This window comes from Empidonax traillii, unplaced genomic scaffold (assembly GCF_003031625.1).
Source record: "Empidonax traillii isolate 1590-97213 ecotype Southwest subspecies unplaced genomic scaffold, ASM303162v1 scaffold405:size801240, whole genome shotgun sequence".
Classification (NCBI taxonomy): domain Eukaryota; kingdom Metazoa; phylum Chordata; class Aves; order Passeriformes; family Tyrannidae; genus Empidonax; species Empidonax traillii.
Genome location: NW_020955598.1, coordinates 399885 through 421011, shown reverse-complemented (window position 1 = coordinate 421011; position 21127 = coordinate 399885). Strand labels below are relative to the sequence as shown.

The window sequence follows — 21127 nt, the reverse complement described above, 5'->3', positions numbered from 1 at the left end:
GATGGTCTGAAACAGATTAAATTCTAAGAGTTTTGAATTAGTATATGCCTTTAAATAGATAACAGTGAGTCCTTCATAGGATAAGAATCTGTTTTTGTAATATTATTATCATTTGAAATATTTCAAACCTTTCCTCCACATCTGGATGTTTTCAAAGCATCTTGCAAACAGCGCTATTGTAAAGATAATATTTTTTAATTTAATTTAATTTAATAATCTATACAACTTAATAATTCTTCTTCATCATTTTCTGTAAAATTCTACCAACATTTAAAACGTACAGTAACTCAAATCTAAGAAATCAGAATGTGACCATACACTGACACATACCCTTGCATTCATTGACTATAAATATTTATCAGGCCCAAAGATATTCAGAACATTGTTTGGTACTGTTGGTATCACCCTGTAGAAAAATCTGTAGTTAATGCTGGACAGATCTGCTGCTTTTATCACCCCTCTGTTTAACAGTGATATTAGTTGTAACTCTGTTTGGAATCGGATTTATAACTAACCAAGAAAATTATGAACATTTCTGCAGGCCTGGCAGTTCCTGGGTATAACACAGGCAGAGAATGAAAACGAGCAGGCAGCGATCGTCGCCCTCCAAAGGTAAATGGAGTTCAGGGCTAAATCAGGGGGCTGATGGGTATTTGGTAATAGAGACCTGGGGATATTTAATGTCATTCTTATCTTGGAATGAGAAGCATTTATTTAGCTAAGTAAAGTATTCACATAGATATAAAAACTTTCCAAGTGAATTCAGAGGGTGGTTAATATTTCTGTTTCATTAAATAGTGGAATATTTAACCTAATAATTGAAGTAGTTGCACAAAAGAAAAGTTCCATGGCCTGATAAACTTGAATTAGTCCTAATGCAAATTAAGTGCCTTTTTGATATTCTAGCCACTTGGCATATTTTCTGTAGTCAGTCCTTTAATGAAGAGGTTTTCTTAATTGGAGTCAGCTCCCTTCAGCTGCTGAATGCTAGACTGACAATGTTTTTAGGTTGATAGAGATGTGAAGATCATGGAATGCTTGTATGTAAAATGTGAGTTCCAAAATATCATCATTATTATTATCTTTGTGCAAGGGGCTTTTATGTTTCCATTCGCAGCAATATTCAATTGCATCAGCACTGTTAACCATGAAGTTATTCCACCTAAGGATACTCAAACTTATTTATATGTAACTTACGAGTTTGCCTGGATAGAAATGCAAGGGGTTACCTGATTTAGGGCTTGCTCCTCCCCAGTTTTCAAACTAGCAACAGCAATGTTCACAAAATAGATGAGATTCAGTTAACAGTATATAACCAGAGAAAGACTGCTCAAGATGATTGTCTCCAGCTTTGTCAAAGGAAAACTGAGAAATTAGGATAACTGTGAAGATTCACAGAGATGGAAGAAATTTTGGCTCCAAAATACTTTTTTGTAGAGCTGAAAACTGTATTAAACTGTTTGCTTGAAATTATGTAAAGCTTCTCTTTGTTTGCTAGACAGATATTACAAAATTGAATCTACCTACATTTCCTTGTGATCAGAAGGATAAAAATAAAAATTGTATGTGTAGGTTTCTTTACATAGGTGTGTATGCACAGCAATGTGTGGCATACGTGTGTATGCATGTGCATAATGCACTTATTGTACAAAAATAAGACAATGTCCCTTTTTACAACTATTATTGGGTAGATTTTACTTCTGTGAGTGATTTTCTTTACACGGATTATTTTGGAAGAGTTCAAGAATTGTGTTTGGCTACAGAAATGTTTCAATATATTTTTATTTTCTGCCTAGGTGCTTGGAACTACAGCCAAACAATCTAAAAGCTCTGATGGCTCTGGCTGTAAGTTACACCAACACTGGCCATCAACAGGAAGCCTATCAAGCTCTGAGAAACTGGATAAAGCAAAATCCAAAATACAAGTATATAGTGAGAAGCAAAAAAGGGTCCCCAGCACTTAACAGGAGGATGTCTAAGACAGCAGATGAAAGGTAAATTCAGTGTAAATCCTGATGGTGGAAATTGTAACATCACTGGAACTGGAGGTAGATGCTGTGCCTCTTTGCTCTGTATAAATCCAGCCTGTTCCTTGTGATGGAACACTGAGTGTCTCTAATGGCAGGAGTGGGAAGACAACACAGAATATTTGGTTTAGTGACTGAAGGCTTTATCTCTTATGTCATCTCTGAAGGTTAAAAATAAATCATAAAGCAGCTAAAAAAATATGCTTCCCCTCAACTCCCATCACTTTCCTCTGACCCTGCCTCCTGCCTCTGTAATCCCACATCCTGCACCCTCATTCTTCAGTTGCTCCCACGTCCATACCAGGCCTTCATCCTGCTCTACATGTGCGTGTTCTTCCTACTGTTCGTTGTTTCTCCTGTATCCCAACCCAGCCACTGGAATCCAGGAGTGAGCCACTTTGCAGTGTGAAACGGCTTCAGTTCTCTGAAAATCCTGGGAGGTGCCATCTGCTTGTTCGAAAGCTGTTCTGGTTCTCACCAAAGAGGCAGCATAGTCATTTTATTTGTCTTCAGCTGGCATCCATTTTAAATAACAAAATAATTCGTGAGTTGGCAACCCTTCATCATGATTTCATGAGGTCAATAAACAAGTACCTCTGGACTGTGAGATGCATGATAAAGTCATTAAAGGCATAAACATGATTTGCAGAACTGAAACAGTCGGGCTATCTCACTGCTTGTCATTTTGAAGACAGGCCTTATGTTTTACCCTTATCACTTACAAGTCCTGGGTTGACAAGATAATTGAGTATGAACAAAAATAAAATATGCAAGTTCTGCTTAATTGCTAAGTGTGTTTTTCCACTTCAGCTTCAACCCGCTGACATCTGGTGCTGTCAGTGCAAAGGTTTGATGAAGCCTACAGTGGGCACAGAAGTCTTGTATTTTGGCATCTCTCTTCAAAGGTCTTGGCTAGTCACTTAGCTATTCCTCTTAAGAATACTACTATTTTTGCCAGTAAAGAACTCTTTTATGTCTGAGAAACGCATCTAATCTGAATAGCTTTAATAACTCTTCATGTAATCTCACTTGGGTTCACAGCTTTACATCATTTTATAGATGAAATTTTTATTCCAGGCATGAGTTTACATCACCACCTCAAAGTAGACCTTGGCTGTGATGAAGAAGCTTATTTACAAATTTTAGGAATATATTACTTGTGATAAAGCCACCACAAGGATTTTAATTTCCAGCTATGCAATCAGTACTGAAATATTTGTAAATAACTGTGTGATGGATCTTTATTTTTCACCCTTGTCTAGCTCATTACTCGAAGAAGTAAAGGACTTGTACCTGGAGGCTGCTCACCAGAATGGTGATATGATAGACCCTGACCTGCAGACAGGACTTGGAGTTCTTTTTCACCTGAATGGAGAATTTAACAGAGCAATAGATGCATTTAGTGCTGCTTTAACTGTTCGACCAGAGGTATATTTTTTACTTTTACATTTTAAAAAATTTATCTCTGCAGGCCATTTTCTTTCTCCTGTCTCGATCAGGCTGTTATTAATGAGATGGCACTTCCGCCATTAAAATTTCAATACCTGAAATAGAAACATTAATTACAAGACAGCCCCGTTTAGAAGCAGAATTATACATGTCCAATTTCTAGCTGTGTGCTGATTAATTGTAGTAGTTACATAAAGTTGCCTGTGACCACGAGTCAGAACCTCACATCCTGCGTCAATTAAGACACAGCACTGTTATTTTCTGCAGTCCTCAGTTTGCAAGTGAAAATGAGCGATTCTGTCCCTTTTTGACACCTACAGTAGACAAACTCGTTTTCTCACCAGGACTACACGTTATGGAACCGTCTTGGAGCGACCTTGGCAAATGGGGATCGCAGTGAAGAAGCTGTCGAGGCCTATACCCGTGCTCTGGAGATACAACCTGGCTTCATCAGGTCCAGATACAATTTAGGGATAAGCTGCATCAACCTAGGGGCATACAGGTAAGTTTAAAAAAAATGTGCACACACAAAGTCAGAAATTATAACTAGCAAGTGAATATTCATCTTCTGGCTGGGGCTACCTAAGGAAAAAAAGTAATCAGAATATAGATACATAATCTCAGCTGTTGTAACATTTTGTCATTCGTTTTTTATGAAGAACTAACAAAGCAATGATACTTTTCTTATAGCCACACACAAATTCTACATAATAAAACTACCAAGCTGCTTAAGTATTTTTTTTGCTCTAAGTGCAAGTACTCTCATAATCAGTGGGATTGTTCTCACACTGCAACTTAGTCCTGTGCTTAAGAACATTTGTAAAAGAAAATATAAGAGCCTGTCGTTGGAAGGGGAACTTCAGTTAAAGTAGTGCTTCAAGTAGTTAATGTCACCAGAAACACCTGCAGTATATCCTTCAGGAATGGAGGATGGGTATTCCAGGGTCCCAGCTGTCAGGTTAAGACAGGTAAGACGATGGGGAGCTCTGCTGCAATGAAGACAGTATTCCCAGATGTCTGACTAGACTGGGCTCTGCATTGCTGCAAGCCGTGCCCGCCAGTTTAATGAAAACCAAACAAGAGCAGCACAAAGGGGCTGATGAACTGCATTGTAAAATAATGTATTAGAGTCTGGCATGGAACTTTTGGAAGTTTTACTCTATTCTGTCTTTTTTCCCTCTTCCCTACAGAGAGGCTGTCAGCAATTTTCTCACTGCTCTCAGTTTGCAAAGGAAAAGTAGGAATCAACAACAGGTTCCCCACCCTGCTCTATCAGGCAATATTTGGGCTGCACTTCGGATTGCTCTGTCTATGATGGACCAGCCAGAACTATTTCAAGCTGCCAACGTGGGTGATCTAGACATTCTCTTAAGAGCTTTTAATCTAGAGCCGTAATAAAAAGTATCCACAAATCGATTAAATTGTATTAGGAAACAGGACTTTTTTATTACTCATCCCAAAATGACCACATTTTCCACTAGATCATGACTGTAGATCAGTAGGGGAATTATTTCAGGCATTATTAGAAAAGGAAAAGTTCAAAAGCACAAAAATACTGTAAATAAATTCAAATTCAAATGATTGAAATGAGCTGTGGTAATCTGACAAAGCCCTGAATTAGATGAAATAGCAATTTCTGAAGAATCTTCATCCCATGCAAGCTATATCCTTCTATATATACACAGCTTTACAAAGAAATGTATACTAAGAACAAACCTAGATAATGGTTATTGCACATTAGAATGGCAAGCAGTGCATCCAAGGAATCTGCTCAGTAGCTCGTTGCACTATGCTGACCCCACTTTGCCCCACAATGGGGACACCCTATCCTTTGATTTCTTTGATGAAAAGTCTTATCAAGGTCCATTTTTAACACAGCTCTGAAAGTAGATGCATGTAAAATGGATGTGTTTCGGTTCTGGATGTATTTGTTAGCTGGCAAACAATTTTTTTTGCTTCCAGAGGTACCTCGATTAATTTGGGCCCGGTTCTGCAGGCTGACACACCATGTGCAGTGTCAGGAGGGACATTGCCCATGGAGCTCCAGGGGATGAGCTGGGGTTACACGTGGGAAGGCCAAGTGTTGTTGCCAGCAGAAGGGGCAATTTGCACTAGAATTGTTACTGTTCAAACCAGCTGTCCTCAATCTTGGACAGGGTCTGTCTGCTTCAAAGGAGCTCATGGCAGGGTCTGCCCCTCTCTGTGTACTTATGCACTTTAATCTTTCTTTTTGTAAAATAGTGCTATGCTTTTACTTCAGTTACCAACAACAGAATGTACAGGATGGCCTTGTTGGCGTAGAGGACCAAATATCTTTTCCTGAAATGTAAGGAGAGGGTTTTCAATATTCTTATGTTTAGAAAGATGCAAATACAGTATAAACTGCATTAAAAACTAGAAAGATTATTCTATTATGCATCCATCAGGTACTATACATATACATGCATGTGCATGCACATACATGTTGTATGCAAATGATGTCATTTCAGAACATAAAAAAGCCACAGATCTTTATTGCAAATAAAGAAAAATCTTCATAGGAGTTACTGCCTGCAGACCATGCTCAAGGGAAAACCTTCCCTTGAAGAAATTGGTCTATACAGTGCTTGTAGGATTAAGACCAAGACTTGATCCTGCTATTATGGCAAACAGTAGCAAGAGTGTCTGTGACCTCCATGAGAGCAGAGTAAATCCTTATATAACACCAGTATGTGTAGCTACTTACAAATGTGTACATAAACACACCATCTTAATTTTCCCTGATTGGATGAACAGGGAACAGTGTTGGGGCAGTACATTTCCACATGGTGAATGGACTGATTGGCTACAATCAAACACATTTAGCTCAGGGTGAATGCAACAATCAGAGAAGGAATAGAAATTTTTAGGGGGTGATTTTCCGTTGCTGATATTTTTAATGTTTTTCCAAAATAGCGAGAAAGTGTAATTAGATGGCTACTGTGTTGACCTGTGGTCAGGAATTCAATGTGCAGAATAGCTTCTGGAATGTAGCAAAGTGGGACAAATAGCACATTTCTCATAAACAACATTAAAAGAAAAATCCAGCTCAGCCAGACAAAAAAGAAATCCAACTGCATGGATCACAGAGAAAGAAGCTCTGTGGGAGTTGGACAGTTTCACCAGTACAAACCTTAAGTTTCTTGCAGCTGTCTGTTATTTTCAGCAACCACTTAAAGGAAAATTCCATGTAAGACAGTGTAATCACTGCATCTAATCACCATCTATAGTTTGTTAAATACAAATAATTGATTGTCATTAAAAAATAAAAGGCTTACTCCTCACTCTCCCCCAGAGAACAGAGATGCTGAAACAGCTACAGAATTTTTTTAGGAGTGTTTTATTAATTCATTGTCTACATCTATATTCCTGTTTATCTATCGTTTCATAACCGATTCCTGCAGCTTCCTCTAAGGATGGGGCATGGGCCTGACTGGGAACGTCACTTTAGCTAAGTGGGCTGCTGTATTCATATCTGCTGACAACAGTTTGCTCTTTTGCTTTGACAGCGATGTGTGATGACAGCTCTTTATTGATAAGGCAGAGCAGAAGGTGCAGTGCAATTGAATCTGGGAAGTGATAAGAGAGAAGGGAGGCAGCTTTGAGAAGAGGCTGTAAAGCAAAGGCATATGTGCTTAGATTTTGCTTGATGCCCTGCCATCATACAAGTTCCTCTAGAATATCCTCAGTGCTGTGGTGTAGGATAATCAGTGCTTACCCAGACGAATTAGCTGTTCAGGAACTTTATTTTTATATCTTAAAATTATAAAACCAGATATTTTTATATCTCTAAATTAAAAAAAAAAAAAAGTAAGTACTTGACTTCTCAGAGTCAGAATGACAAAGGGTATTTGATATCCATGGCAGTTCACTGAACATCTTCTTCAGCCTGTGGACGAGTAACACAGCGGTTGTTAGGAAATGCTAAGACAACTCCAAGCCTCTCCAAAAAGAACAGACTAAGTAGGAAGTAGCTTTTAGTTTATCCTGAGATGCACTGCTCCCAACTACACTCATCTGCTGATGCACGTCCACGTCCATGGGATTGGTACGAGCTGTGTGTGTAACCTCAACACAAATCACCAGGGCTGAACTCCACCTTTCGAGGGAAGGCTCAGGCCCCTGGGTCCTTCAAGAGCGCTGTGGTTCTGCTGCACAGGACATGGGCTTCAAAGCCTGTCCAAAGAGATGGTGCACACCCTTGGAGACTATCCCAGCTGCTCTCTCCTGTTGTAGACAGCCTGTGGCCAGTTAAACACGTACCACTGACTGAGACACTGCCAGAGGGGAGGATAAAGCAGGCAGACTTCTAGGGGCCAGGGGCACATCTCCTCACACAGCTCTGTCTGGTCAGTGTGGGAAAGCAGCTGGAGGCTGAGCTCACCTCTCTCTAGCAGGTCAGACCCAGCAGCTCTTGGGACTTCGTCTGTGTCCTGGGCTTTATCATCCTCCTTTGGCTCCCACTGTCAAGCACTGTCAGTGCAGCAGACAGGATTAGACACAGCTTTGATCTGACCTCCTCACGGCATTCCTTAAATATTCAGGGGCAAGCACGTATATTTGCCTGAAACAGCAAGAGGAAATGTGTGGAGGCTGCAGCATATTAACAACCTGAACAGAAAATTCATCTACTTGCACTTCTAACCAAGCATGAGGCGGGATAAATAAGGCGGGTGCTAAACAGTGGCAGATTGAGCCTGAGAGTGAGAGACAGCAAATCTGGGTCCTCTTCTCAGTGCTCCCTGTGAGCTCGACCAAGCCAAAACCTCCTGCCACCCGTGACACCCAGGTGTGCAAGGAAGGAAGATGGGAAATAACAGTCATTGCATGTGATGGCACTACGTGGGAGCAGGGGAGTGGTGCTGTCCCACACACTGCATGGGTGAGGTCACCACTCACCTGGAGAGGAAGGTCACACACAAACACTAGGTTGCCCAGCCTAAGGAAGCAGTTTCACATACAGACTAGCAATTTTGGCAGAGAAGAGACTCAGACATTTCAGGAAAGCATCCATGGGGTGAGGCTAAGTTAGAGTGCTGCAATGGTGTATCACCATCTCTCCCACCCCTTCTTATTACTCCCCTCTTTTTCCAGAGGTGATTTATCACTGCCAGGTAACTGATTCCAAGTTTTTGAGTCTTTTTTCTATTTTATATTTCACGCAATTATAAAAACATTTTCCTAATCCCCAGCTTAGGACCGTCCTTGTCATTTTTCTCTGCAAAGCTTTAAGAATATTTGTGACCTAGAAGCCTGATCCATAAAGCTGCTGAGCACTGGAAGCCTGGAGTCTTCACAGGAGTGCTCAGCACTTTGCATGATCAGCTCATGTGCAGGTATTCAGTGACCAGGCAAGGGCTGGCTCTGGTACCACTGCACATGCTGAACAGGCACTGGAATCACGGGGATTATTTACAGAGTGAGGCTTTGCAACGACGGCAAAAGGCTCCTTTCTGGCTGATCTCATTAAACTGTAACGACCACAGAAAATTTGTGGGGATAGGCTTATGTCAGCTTGAAGAACTGATTTGATCTTTAGGTACACAGATACACATACCTGTATCTAACAGTATTTCCTTATGATCTGATAACTCATAGCACTTGTAAAAATATCGAGGGGGAGGTTCAAATGACACAAAACCTCACATGACAATATTGCATGCAGCTACATTAACCAATAAGCACTCTGAATTATTAACCCAGTGCATGCAGTAATGCTTCCTGAGCATGGGTTTACAGAATGCATGCAGAAGGCCCACACATAGGGTATTTTTAAGGTATTGGTTGGTATCTTCTACGGAATATTTTAAAAGTACTTTGCATCTGCCAAACTCAAATATGAGTTGTTCATATTATTTGGAACAGGCTAGACCAAAAGCAGAGCCCTTTTAAAATCCCATCCTTAGAAATCACTTTGTGTTGTGGGTTTCATGTTTGCTTCAAGTGTTTAATTAATAACAGACATCTGTAGTAACAGTTTTTGCAGACATGTTTTAGTATCCTCTCAAGAATTAAAAAGCTAAATTTGCACAGCTTTCACAGTGAAGCTGGGTGTTTGGATTTTCACATTTTCTTCTCTAGTCTGAACCACACAGCACAAACTAGAGAAAAAAATTCTCAGAATCAGTGAAAAAGCTGTTGTCTCAGTCTGTGCTCTCTTACCATGGCCAGGCTTTTCAAACTTGCCCAGTAGCTCTGAAAACATCTCATTGTTCAATGTCCTGTTTGAAACATGTTGATGTAAAACTTCACAAGATCTGAATATCTGCTACCTCCAACTGCAGACACTTAACTCAGCTGAAACCTCAGCATATGGAGTTAAGCTAATGAGCCAAATTTAGAAAACCTGGGCCTGAAAAGGAGGACCCTGACAACACTAACAGAGCAGCCAGGTGATCCTAGGAACATCCACAGAGCATGGGCCTCCAGGACACAAAAGCCACCATGGTAGAAATAACAACTGACATAATTACTGGCAGACATTGCCTGTTGGAGCCAATGAGAAATGGAGCAAAACATAAATTGGTTGTAGATCTCTTTTGCCCAAACTTGCATCTGCAAAATGAGACATATTAGTTATTTCGCATGAATAACCTGCACAGTTGAGAAAAATGTGATTTCTGGTCACCAGTGTTGTCAGCTTAGCAGTCTGTACAGTGAATTTATGTAATAAATGTTTATATTATGCCAAGTATTCACAGACAAAAATGATAAGACAAAATGCACTGCACGTTGTGAAAAAGCTGGTGGATATGCAATACAGTATTATCTACTTATTCAAACCTTACCTAGGCTAGAAGTCAGATTCCTTCATTGTGGTTCTACTGGTTTTGGACTGGTGAAATAAATCAGGAAGAAAGGATTGCCTGGCATAAAGAGATCACTGACCCTTTGAACAAGACTAGGCAAAGTGAAAAACAGGCATGTCACAGAATCCACAGGAAGTTTCAGAGCCTCAGCCCACGAAGTAACAGGCATTCAACAAGGGAGAGACAGAAGGAATCTAAATTTTCCTAAAATATGCTGTAACTTTACAAATGCTTGCATATGTGACAGCCCATTGAGCAAGCTTGCATGGTCAAGACTTGATGTGCTTTGATCTTTTTTCCCCTTCTACATTTACAGAATGCCATCGACATTGGCTAAACCTTTAATTTCAATAGCCTTTTTAATATCAGTAAGCTATTGTAAATTCAGAAAAAAAAAAAAAGAAAAAATTTATAAATATATTTTATATATCAGAGTATAACATATCTAGAGTAAAATAAAACTATATAGTTTTGAGAGGCATTCTGTGTGGCTTCTTCTCTATGCTGTAAACTGTTTGAGAAAAAAAAAAAAAAAAAACAACAAAACCAAAACCTTTGCAATCTCGCATCAGTTCTTTTGGCTTTATTTTTTAAGCCAACGTAGGGGAAAGAAGAGATTCTAGGGTTGGCAGATCCTTTCACCTGGGCCATCTGAAGAGCCCTGCTGCTGCACAGACCTGCCCTGGAAGGGGGAAGCGCCGGTGCCAGGTCTGGCAGGGCGGGCGGTGGGTGCCGAGGTGGGAGCTCAGCCCTGACACCTGAATGTTTACATTCCGTTACCCAGGCTCGTATTGACCCAGATCAAGAATCTGAATGTAAGAACAATACGGGGTAAAAGATCAGTTTCTTACTGCAGGTAACTCTGCCTCTGTATACTTAGTGCATTATCAGCTGTGTATAATATTAAACACAGACCTATAGTTTACTGATGCTTTAATTTGGTGTTTCCTTGCACTGCTGTTTAAAATAATCTATTTCCTCAAAAACAAAACAACAACAACAACAACAAAAAAAAGAACGATGTGCATACTGGATGTGTTAAATTTATTAAGGTCATAGATGACTATTTGCAGAGCACCACACTTAATGTAGTATTTTTGTACTGTAATGGAAGCATGCCTTCCTTGGGTTCTTTTCCACATATTAAATTGTATTTATTTACCTGTATTTATAACTGTGCGATTTTTAAATATGTTTTAAAAATAAACTTTGTCTGTGGCTTCAAATATTTCAAAATCTCTTTTCAATTTGAGAATGGTCTTGACTACAATTACTTGAACTGAAAGGAGGGACCTACATCTCCAACTGAAAGAATTTTTTCTATGAGATCTTCTATCCTATTGTTTACTTCTCTGCTTAAAAATTAAGCCCAGAAGATGCTTTTATTCTCATTTTTCATAAATTCATTGCTACTTTGAGGCAGAGTTATTTTCAGAATTTATTTTTATTTCAACATGTTGATCTCTTATACTTAGAGCTGGAATTCATATCATCTGAGGCCTGGCCCAAAAGATTTTGTACAAACAGTCCACATGAGGAAAATGGGGGAAAAGTAGATCTAAATTTTTCCTGAAGACCACGCAACAATTAAACCAGAAGGATTAATATCACAAAACAATCTTTATGGAAAAAACAAACAAACAAAATCCAAAATAAACAAACACCAAACCAAACAAAACCAAAACAAAAACATCAACAAAAAAAAAAACCAAAACAAAACAAAAGAAAAAACACCAAAACCAACTTTCAGTGACTGAAATCACTACTCAAGCAATTTCCCAAACACCAGAGTAGGAGTTTGCTATTGGTATTTTTCAGTTTTGGCTTTCACGGGAGGAGGCAAAGAAGCTGATAAGGATAATGTCGTTCCCACTCTATGCTTTTGCTATGAGACACCAACATAAGCACAGACATAAGGGACAAAAATTCCTGTATGATATTGTGGACAGAAAAGCTGGGGGCTGTGGACAGCTAGGGGAGTTGTGACAGGACAAAGCAGGACCACACCAGCAAGGATCTGAAGGCTGACACTCTCCATGAACACGTGGGTTGCTCCAGAAAAAAGAACCAGAAGTTACAGCCACAGCAAAAGGAAAGCTGCCCGAGTATGGCTATAACCAGAACCTTCCACTACAGGTGAAAAAGGAATAGACATTAAAAACACACTAACGCTTGGGATGAAAGTAACTGTGGGCTCTTGACACTGGTGTGTTTTGCCAGGAGATACAAAGGTTAGTTTAGTTCTTACTGCTCAAATGTACCAACAAAGCAGCTCAAATGCACCAACAGGAATACCCATGAGTTACGTGCTCGGTAAGGAACCCAGATCAGGAACACAGCACTGTCATCCTGAAGCCGAAGAGAAAAGCATTAGTATCAAATACACAAAAAAAAGCTGCTCAAAAAAATCAGGGAAGGATACTGGTGAACACATCTGAAAACACCATCACCCACTCCTCCCCAGCTGTCAGTCATGCTGTATCTGTCTTCAATAATTTTATGGCATTTGTCTTCCACCACAGCTGTCAGTGCCTCCCTTCTTCATGTTAAACTTGTAGAACACCTGAGGGACAGAGGAGTTACTTCCTGCTTCAGTGAGGGGGAGAAGAGTGTGGTAACTTGTGAGTTATCCAACACCACCTCCCACAAACAGCCTGCAAAAAGCTAGCAAGTACAGATCCTACACAGGGAATTCTTGGATGAAGAATTCAGCCTTTAGCTTGCACAAGGAGCCGCTCTCCCACCTCTGCCAGCTGCTACAAGTGGCGTGAACAGTCTGGTGAGACTTGCCATGGTCACAAAGGATATCTGCCATAGAAAAGAGACCAAAACAGATCATTAAATTTGGATTTCAGAAGCTGAACCAACTTTACATTTCTTATCAGTCTACATGTCACATGCCCTCCATTTCCACTTCAGGAAGCGTCACTCAGAGCCCGGCAGATTTACCTCTTACCTCTCCTCCGGTTCCTGGTTCCATGATCCTATTAAAAGTAGAAATGCTTGTCATCCTCAGTCTTCTTTCTTGGCCTATTCTTGCACCTACCAGACTCCCAGTGGTCACATTGCTATGTAAAGTCCTTACACGTGAGGAAAACAGACCTCTCCTTTGCTGAACAGCAGATGAAATTTCTAAGTGAGTATGAGAAATTATAGACCATGATAAAGCAGGAATTTAGGGGGGAAATGACAACACTATTCCACACAAACATCGCCAATTCTTGTGATCAAAGAACATCAACTGGGTTAAAAGTTAAAAACAAAACATCAGTCTTGTCTTAAATCCTATTTTCTATTTTTTCCTTTGTTTATATCTACTCAAGGCTTGGGGATTTCTCTTTTTTTTCAATCCACGAAATGCCAGAAGTCACAAGAAATCAAGACTCTCACAAACCTCTCTGTTCCCTCTGCAGGTTTTTTTTTTTTTAAGTAAAACACCAAGAGAGACCACAGAGAATAAGAAAAGAGGTAGAATCAAAACACATTCCGTCAATTCCTCTGCAGTTCAAACAGGAAAGAAAGAAGCAAGGATCCACACATTCACCAGATGTGAGAATATTTCTTTTTAATTTAAAACAGTTGCAACAATGTCATTCACAACCTTTCTCATCTTGGACAAATACTCTCCAAAAAGTTAACAGTGCTTCAAGCAAACAACTCTGAGTGGTGCAAAGTAAACCAGGACAGACAATTCCAGGATACAACAGTAAAACCACTGAAGAGTGAGTAGAAATCAGACACTGATTTCAGCCATTAAGGTAGGAAGGGTGATGGGGAAAACAATAAAATGTCCAGTTACATGTTTTGCATAGTCATTCAATGCATGAAAACAGCAAAGAGGATAAAAATGGCTGCTGCCAGGATGGAGAACAAAAGGAATGAATTGGAGAGGCTTCTAAAGCAATCTAATGAGCTCTGGTTGCATCCATATTCCAAATGTGTTCTGTGACCCAGTGGAGGCTGCCTGAATCAAAGAACTGGTCTGAGGCTGGTTTCAGTTCCATCAAAGTGAGTCAGAGGTAATGCCACTGAGCCCAGTAGAGTTTCAAGTGATGGGAGTTCAGAAACATCTACACAGCTCTGAATAAATTATTTTTTTATTCTAAACAAGTAGAAGTTGTTGAGTTTTATTTCCTTCCAATTTCCTAACCTAAACGTATCATACATACAAGTAGAAATCAGTCTGAGAACTAAGAGAATTATTCACTGCCAAGTCCTGGCTTGCCATAATTCTCAGGTTAGATTGTCTCAAACAGCTCACAGGGATTTTTCTTCCTCCATCCCTTTTTGGCAAGAAGCCCTCAGCACACTGAACTCCCCAGCAGCTCTTCCAGCACCCAGACACAGGGAGTGTGCCCAGGTTGTGTACTGAGGCCCTGCCCAGCACAACTCAGCACATCTAAATTTTAGCAGGCAAAGCCTGATAAATTAGTCATCTATTCAGTACAGTCTGTTTGAGTGTGGTTTCTGCATGTTAAAGTTTAAAAATAATAACAAAACACAAAATAAAACAAAAACACCAAAACAGACTTCTCCCCCACATTAGGCTGAAGAGTCAGGAGTTTACATCCTGCTCCTCCAGATTCAAGATGTTCTTCACACATAACCCATCACAAAAGGGAGGCAACCAGCAATCTGAAAAAGAAGGGAAACCACTGCTTTGGAAGAAAATAAAATGATGCCTCAAACAGCTGACTGAAGAATTTCTACCATATTTCTGACTCCTAAATTTCAGAAGTCCTGTAAGCCCTTCCCCTAAACCGCTCCCTGCACTCCTCACCAAGCTGGTGGTTTTGGGCAGGCAGAACACGAGCCATGAACTGAAAAGAACTTCCAGGAGCTGAGCTGCTACAGTTCCCTTACCACAGCCCCCCAAGGGCTCTCCCCTTTCAGTTACTATTTCCAGTTTATCTCCTGCCAGCCTTCCAAGTGTGCCTTGTGACATCAGGCAGTCCCACGGCCCCCGTTTTAGGATGCACCAGACAAATAGTTTGCAGTAGTCCAAGCTCCATCCTTGATCTTACAAGACCAGCCACGCTTCCAGTTTAATAATGAACATGGGAATTACTCTGTTGGCCTTTATTTACCCAACGTTTCTAAATAAAAAGGCAATGGCCACCAGATCTTGTTAGTTTATAAATAGCCCTTTAAGTTCATGAGGCAAGAGGGAAGCTGTTGTGCCGAACTTCCTTGGAATATAACTGCGAATTAAAAAACAAACAAACAAACAAACAAAAATTTTTTTAAAAGAAAAAAGGGGGGAAATAAAAAGGCCTTTTCTCCTTTTTCTACTGCCAGAATGAAAAAACACGTGGATATACAGAAGTTTTGCTCTTTCACTTAAAATAGATGATGTATCACTGCATAATTTGCTGATCCCATTTTCAAATCTGCCATTTTCTGGTGAAGTACACAACCATCTAAAACCTGGAAGAAGGAAAAAAATTTACTGGCAGCTTTTATTTCATCCAGAACTGGTGCCTCAATAATTAGAAGGCAGCTGAATCCCACAGGGGACACTTATTAATATGCTAGGACACCACGATTCTGTGTCAATAAGAGCACTAAGTGCTGGGAGCTTTCCCAGCAATTAGGCAGTTTTACACTGTACAGAATTATTGCACTGGAATTTCTCTCCAAATCTTTTAAGATCAAAAACTGATTAAAAAAAAAAAACAGTGTTTTTTGGCTCTGCATGAAGCTTTATGATCAGAGGGAGAACTATTTTCCCCCAAACATTGGGAAAAAAATAAAATACCCTACTCGTTACCAGATGTTTAATTTGGGTTCTCCTCTGTAGTGCGTAGCTGCCTGAATTTTTGCTACTGAACTTGCAGGAACTGACTGCAGAGGAAATGTAATTTCCTTGGCTCTCCTCACTCTGTATGGAAGAGGGTTTTTTTGACTGTTGCAATTTATTTTGAGGGCTCAGCAACATTGTACAGGGCAAGTCCAGCAACAGTCTCTAAGCAGTGGCCAACACTGTTGAACCTTTGGGGTATTTTTTGGAATCATGAAAGGTTTCACACTCACCATTGTAATTTTTCTAGAATTAGCGTGTTCAAATATAATTTAAAAGCCCACATATATATTCTTGTGAAATAACACAAAAAAACTCCAAAAACAGACAGGAAAGGTCAGCCCCTACCTACCCACCCCTTCAACCATGCCAGGGACATCAAACCCCTTTCAGAAGGTGTCTGTTGAAGAGATCAGACTATTGGTGTGTTTGCCTGTTTTAAGAAAGCTGAAATATCAATTTAAAGTTTTTTGTTCTTGTTGGGTTTTGTTGTTTGGGTTTTTTAAGGGGGAGAGAGAGGGGAAAATCAATAAATCAGCAATTTTACTAAGCAATTTCCCCCGCTCACAGAGGAAACTCAATATTTAAACAATCCTTAGCAGAAAGCAGATTTTCACTGTGAATACTTTGTCAGGGAGTTGATTTCAGCTGGAATATGAGTTGTCTAGATGCAAGTTTCCCTGACATAAATATAACAGGACATTAAATCCTTCCTTACCTCCTCCACGTGAACCCCAAATTTAAATAATAGCCTTGCCTTTCCTGAGGGTATGCCTTTAATTTCATAGTCAGAAAGCCTGCCTCTTTTAGCCATCTGTAATCCTGTATCTGTTGGAAAAACTTGTAAAACGAACATTCAAGAGAAGATGAAGAAACCTCTGTCTGCAAGAATAAAATCTACTATTTCTCTTTGGCAGAAAATGTACCGGGCACTGACAGGAGATTGCTTTTATCTCCATTAGGCTCTTAGGCTTATGCATTGAAAAGGCAAATCAAAACAGTATACCAATGAATTTCAACAGACATAACTTCAGCTGACTTTTCTCACTGCACTGAAAATAACCACTGAAACAAGACAATCTGCTTTGAAGAACAGTCACACACCCTGTCCCTCCAGCTTCTGTATGATTTCCCTACGTGGTCTGAACTCTGGTTGGAAACACTGGCTTTGTTACCAAAGACACCAGTGTCTGTCATGGCTTTCAACGGAGGCATGGACAGAACAGGCAGGAGCTGGGCTGAACTGGGCTATTTTTGTTCAACACTGAAGCTTCCACTTTCTCCACACACTGCCTGCAAACTCCACCAGTAATCTGCATGGCCTTTAAGGTGTATAAATTTAAAACAATGTACTATACAGCACCTAATAGAAATTTCCCGTCTAACACTTAAGGCGGCATCAAACGACTGTTTTTTAAATACACTATAAACATCCCATGTTTTCTTTTGCTTTTTGGCAGTCCAAGGGTTAGGGGTCTTTTGTTGGGTTTAGATTTTTTTTTTTTTTTATTGTACGCTTTTTTGGACAGGTTAAAAAGGCTTATGGCTTCTTAAGGCCAGAGAATAGACTTGAGGTCTAACTTGGTATCCTGTGGTAAAAATAAATGTAGCCCAGGTCTTTGGGAGGTCGTTCTGAGGCACAGACTCTGAGGTCGTTGTAGATTACCCATCTGAAAGGGAAAAAAAAGATGGATGTGTATAAAAATCATCACTAGCTTATCAGGGACTTCTCAGACACAAACTTCAAAGAGCTTAAAATCTAAAATTAGGCATTGCAACAAGAACAAAAGATCAGAGAAACAGCCAAAGCAGAGTGTTGGCAGAGTCAGGAAATGAAAAAGAGGACATGTGTAGCTGCAGTCCAAATGAAGGAAAATCAGGGATTCCCAGTGTCAGATAATGGGAGCATATCAAAATCACAGCCCAGATCAGCACCTCAACACCAGCACCACTAGTATCAGCCCATAGTTTGATGGTTTTCTATTGACGGGGAACAAAAAGAAGTTGGGGATAGCTCAGATAAACTAAGCCAGACACAGAACTAATGCCCCAAACTGAAGAAATTTGGAACAACAAGCACAGGAGAGCCAAAGTTACGCTTCAGCACAGACCTCGGTGGAATCAGAACTGACTCATCACATCAACAGTCTGTAACAAATTTCATTTCTTTGTTGGGAAATGTATAGATGGTAAAACACATGTTGTCTGCCGTGAGCACAGCCTGCTCTGTAAAGATTCATGCCTCAGAACAGGCATTTGCTTCTCCCTGCGTGAGTCTCCCACCTGCACTCACCTTCCTTCCTTTTTGAGATGACAAACATAGTGGCCACTCATGGTGGATGTTCCCATGTGGCTGATGAACCCGAACAGCTCGTACCCTGTTTTAAGAAATACAAATGGCATCATAAGGTTTTTATTGCTAACACTGCAATATGACTCCAGGGGGAATGTTCTTTCTAGTGCTGGACTATCAGCTAAGCTCTCCTAACTCACACTCTGCATCCCCAAAGAGAGTTTCTGTCAGCACTGCAGCACACTCTCGCTCTATCTCTTGGTCAGATTCACTGCCAAACATCATATTCACTGTCAAACCAATCCAAATCAAACCCACACAGGCCTGTGCACACACCAGGGCTGTTATCACAACCCCTGCCAGGAAAGAAAAATCAGCAGATTCATTCCCAGTTCACAGAGAGCACCACAGAAAGTGCCAGATGTGGAGTTCATTCTGCACACAAATTAGCCATGCCTGTAAGTGTGATCACAGATCCCCTACAAATCAAACAAAATCCAGAGGTTTATATTTTAGCAGCCCATAAAAGAAAGGACAGGAAAGAAACCTCTTCCTTTAACACAAGGACAATTTTTGTGCCCAAAGTCCCTGGAGAACTCAGCACTGGTTCTTGATCCCCACCCATTCATGCCATTCACCCAAACTACCACCAAAAGTAAAAGGGTACCTTCTTTCAGGATATTGCATAAGGACATGGGCCTGGATTTTGGTGGAGAGGGCTTTCTGGAGCCATTTTACAGAATCATGTTGGTTATCAGGATTTCAGGCACTCAGTAAATGGTCTCAGTCTATAAAGGCTAAGTACCACAAAAAATAATTATTCCAAATCTTTTTTTTTTTTTAACCTAACAATAATCAGTGTTTCCCGTGTCTCCAAAAGACTTAAGGCTGATATTTGTAATGTTAATATAACAGTAGCAACCACAGAAACAAAAATCAAATTGTCTCTTTTTTTTTTTTTTCATAAGACCTTTACATTCAAGAACAGAGATAGAAGTTTAGAAAATACTACAGTTATTAGAACTGGTCACTAAAGACCCTTCAAAAACTGTTATGTGCCATCCTTACGTTAGCACCACCGCTGAGCTTTTGGACTCCAGTGCTGTTCCACTTACATCAGGTTCTCTGCCTGCTTCACAACTTTGCCTGCTGCACATTAGCCCCATCTTGTGGTTTATTTAGCAGTAGTATGACAGAGAATCTCAACCAAAAGAAAACAAAACAAAAGCAGCACATGCAGGATACAAACTACACCTGACATATTTTGAATAAGGAGCTTGGTTGAAGGGATTATAAAATTGCCCAGCAGACCACGGGAGGACAGAAATTCAGGTGGTCTGTAAGAGCAGCGTTGTCTTTAGGATGCTCAGCCTCTGAGGATTTAAACATCCCAGCTTTTCTTTGTCTTTTTATCTTACAGCAACAGAACAAAAAGTAAACCTAGGCCAGGACAGACTTGCATGCTCTGGTAACAACAAACTCGGGCTCAGCTTATTCAGAGAGTCCAAGCAAAGAGTGTTCTGAGCAAACACAGCCCACAGAATTCCACAGCCAACAAAGCTGGATTCAACCCCAGAAGCAAGAGTGGAAGTAAATTGTCTGGATCATGGCCAAAAAAGCACAGTAACTACTTTCAAAACAGGAAGGAGCTCTATGAATGGCGTGGGTGTGACGCAACGACGTGATAACCAGTTCTAAGGTGAAGCAGAACTTACTTCCAGGCCCATCTTTGATCCTGGGTCCCTCTGAGCCTGTGTCTGCAAGGATATTGGCATTAGCATTGTTCTCCATATCCATCATGTCCAAGGCAGGCTCACTTTCTTCCTCAAGGTCAGGGTGGCTGAAGATCCATTCCAGTGCACGCTCCAGGTTACTGTTCTGTGAGCCAAATAATCAAAAGAGCAGCCTTTAACACATTCCCTACCATCATGCTGCCACCCAACAGTCTTTGAACAGAGTAAGGATCATGTTAACAGCACTTAAAACTTGGAAGGTACACAGCCTACCTCCAAGTAAAATAGTATTCAACAAGCACTCTGAAGAAGCTTGGCAGATGGAAAAGAAGTAATCCCACAACTAAGACCCATGACTCTAGGTTCTTATCTTGCTGACACACAGCCTTTAGGCATCCAGGTTATTTTTCAACTGATAGTAAAAGCAGGTAAGTTTTCCTCACTGTCTTCCACTTCTTTGAGTGAAACACACAAACCACGTTCGTCACTCTGAAGAAGTCAAGGAATCCCACACTTTGCCAGAATAGTTCTGGTGCATCATCCACTAACTGGATTTTTACACACATTTCAAAGGCATCTGAGCATGCACATGTACAAAGTACAGAACATGGAACAAAATCCAAATGCTACCAATAATCCATGAAACTCACTGTTGCCTTCAGCGCTTGAATTGCTAGATTCCTTTGGAACCCCATGGAAATGATAATTGCAACCATCTCTTCAGGAGGCTGGTTATCTAACCCTACAGCTCCTAATGCTGCTGCCCCACTGGAAGCAACTTCTCCAAATGCAGGTATGACCAACGGCTCAGCAAAGTCTGGAACAAAAAAATATTCATCAGTTCATTCTTTTGCCTCACTGAAGTGGAGAGTCAACAAGAAACACAAACAAACAACAAGCAGGACCTCAAAATCAGTCCTGAAATCAACGTAAGTTCATTTCGTGGGCATCATTTAGATGGGACTTAGATGTGTGGAAAGCCTTACAAAAACCAAAAT

General features: G+C 40.4%; 2 protein-coding genes across 3 annotated transcripts in view; one reads left to right on the top strand and one right to left on the bottom strand.

Moving 5' to 3' along the window:
* Positions 1 to 10343, top strand: part of PEX5L (peroxisomal biogenesis factor 5 like) — a 41361-nt gene extending 31018 nt beyond the window's left edge. For both annotated transcript variants that reach the window (XM_027893758.1, XM_027893757.1), the window contains exons 10-14: positions 542 to 612; positions 1797 to 1994; positions 3290 to 3455; positions 3821 to 3978; positions 4667 to 10343. In XM_027893758.1, the coding sequence (XP_027749559.1) occupies positions 542 to 612; positions 1797 to 1994; positions 3290 to 3455; positions 3821 to 3978; positions 4667 to 4871 (798 nt within the window). In that variant the 3' untranslated portion in view covers positions 4872 to 10343. The remainder of the gene's footprint in view (positions 1 to 541; positions 613 to 1796; positions 1995 to 3289; positions 3456 to 3820; positions 3979 to 4666) is intronic.
* Positions 10344 to 14821: 4478 nt separating this feature from the next.
* The window catches only part of USP13 (ubiquitin specific peptidase 13), a 48690-nt gene continuing 42384 nt past the window's right edge, over positions 14822 to 21127 (bottom strand). The window contains exons 18-21 of the mRNA XM_027893763.1: positions 20780 to 20946; positions 20112 to 20274; positions 18397 to 18481; positions 14822 to 17773 (exon numbers count right to left, since the gene is read on the bottom strand). Coding sequence (XP_027749564.1) covers positions 17680 to 17773; positions 18397 to 18481; positions 20112 to 20274; positions 20780 to 20946 — 509 coding nt within the window. The 3' untranslated portion in view covers positions 14822 to 17679. The remainder of the gene's footprint in view (positions 17774 to 18396; positions 18482 to 20111; positions 20275 to 20779; positions 20947 to 21127) is intronic.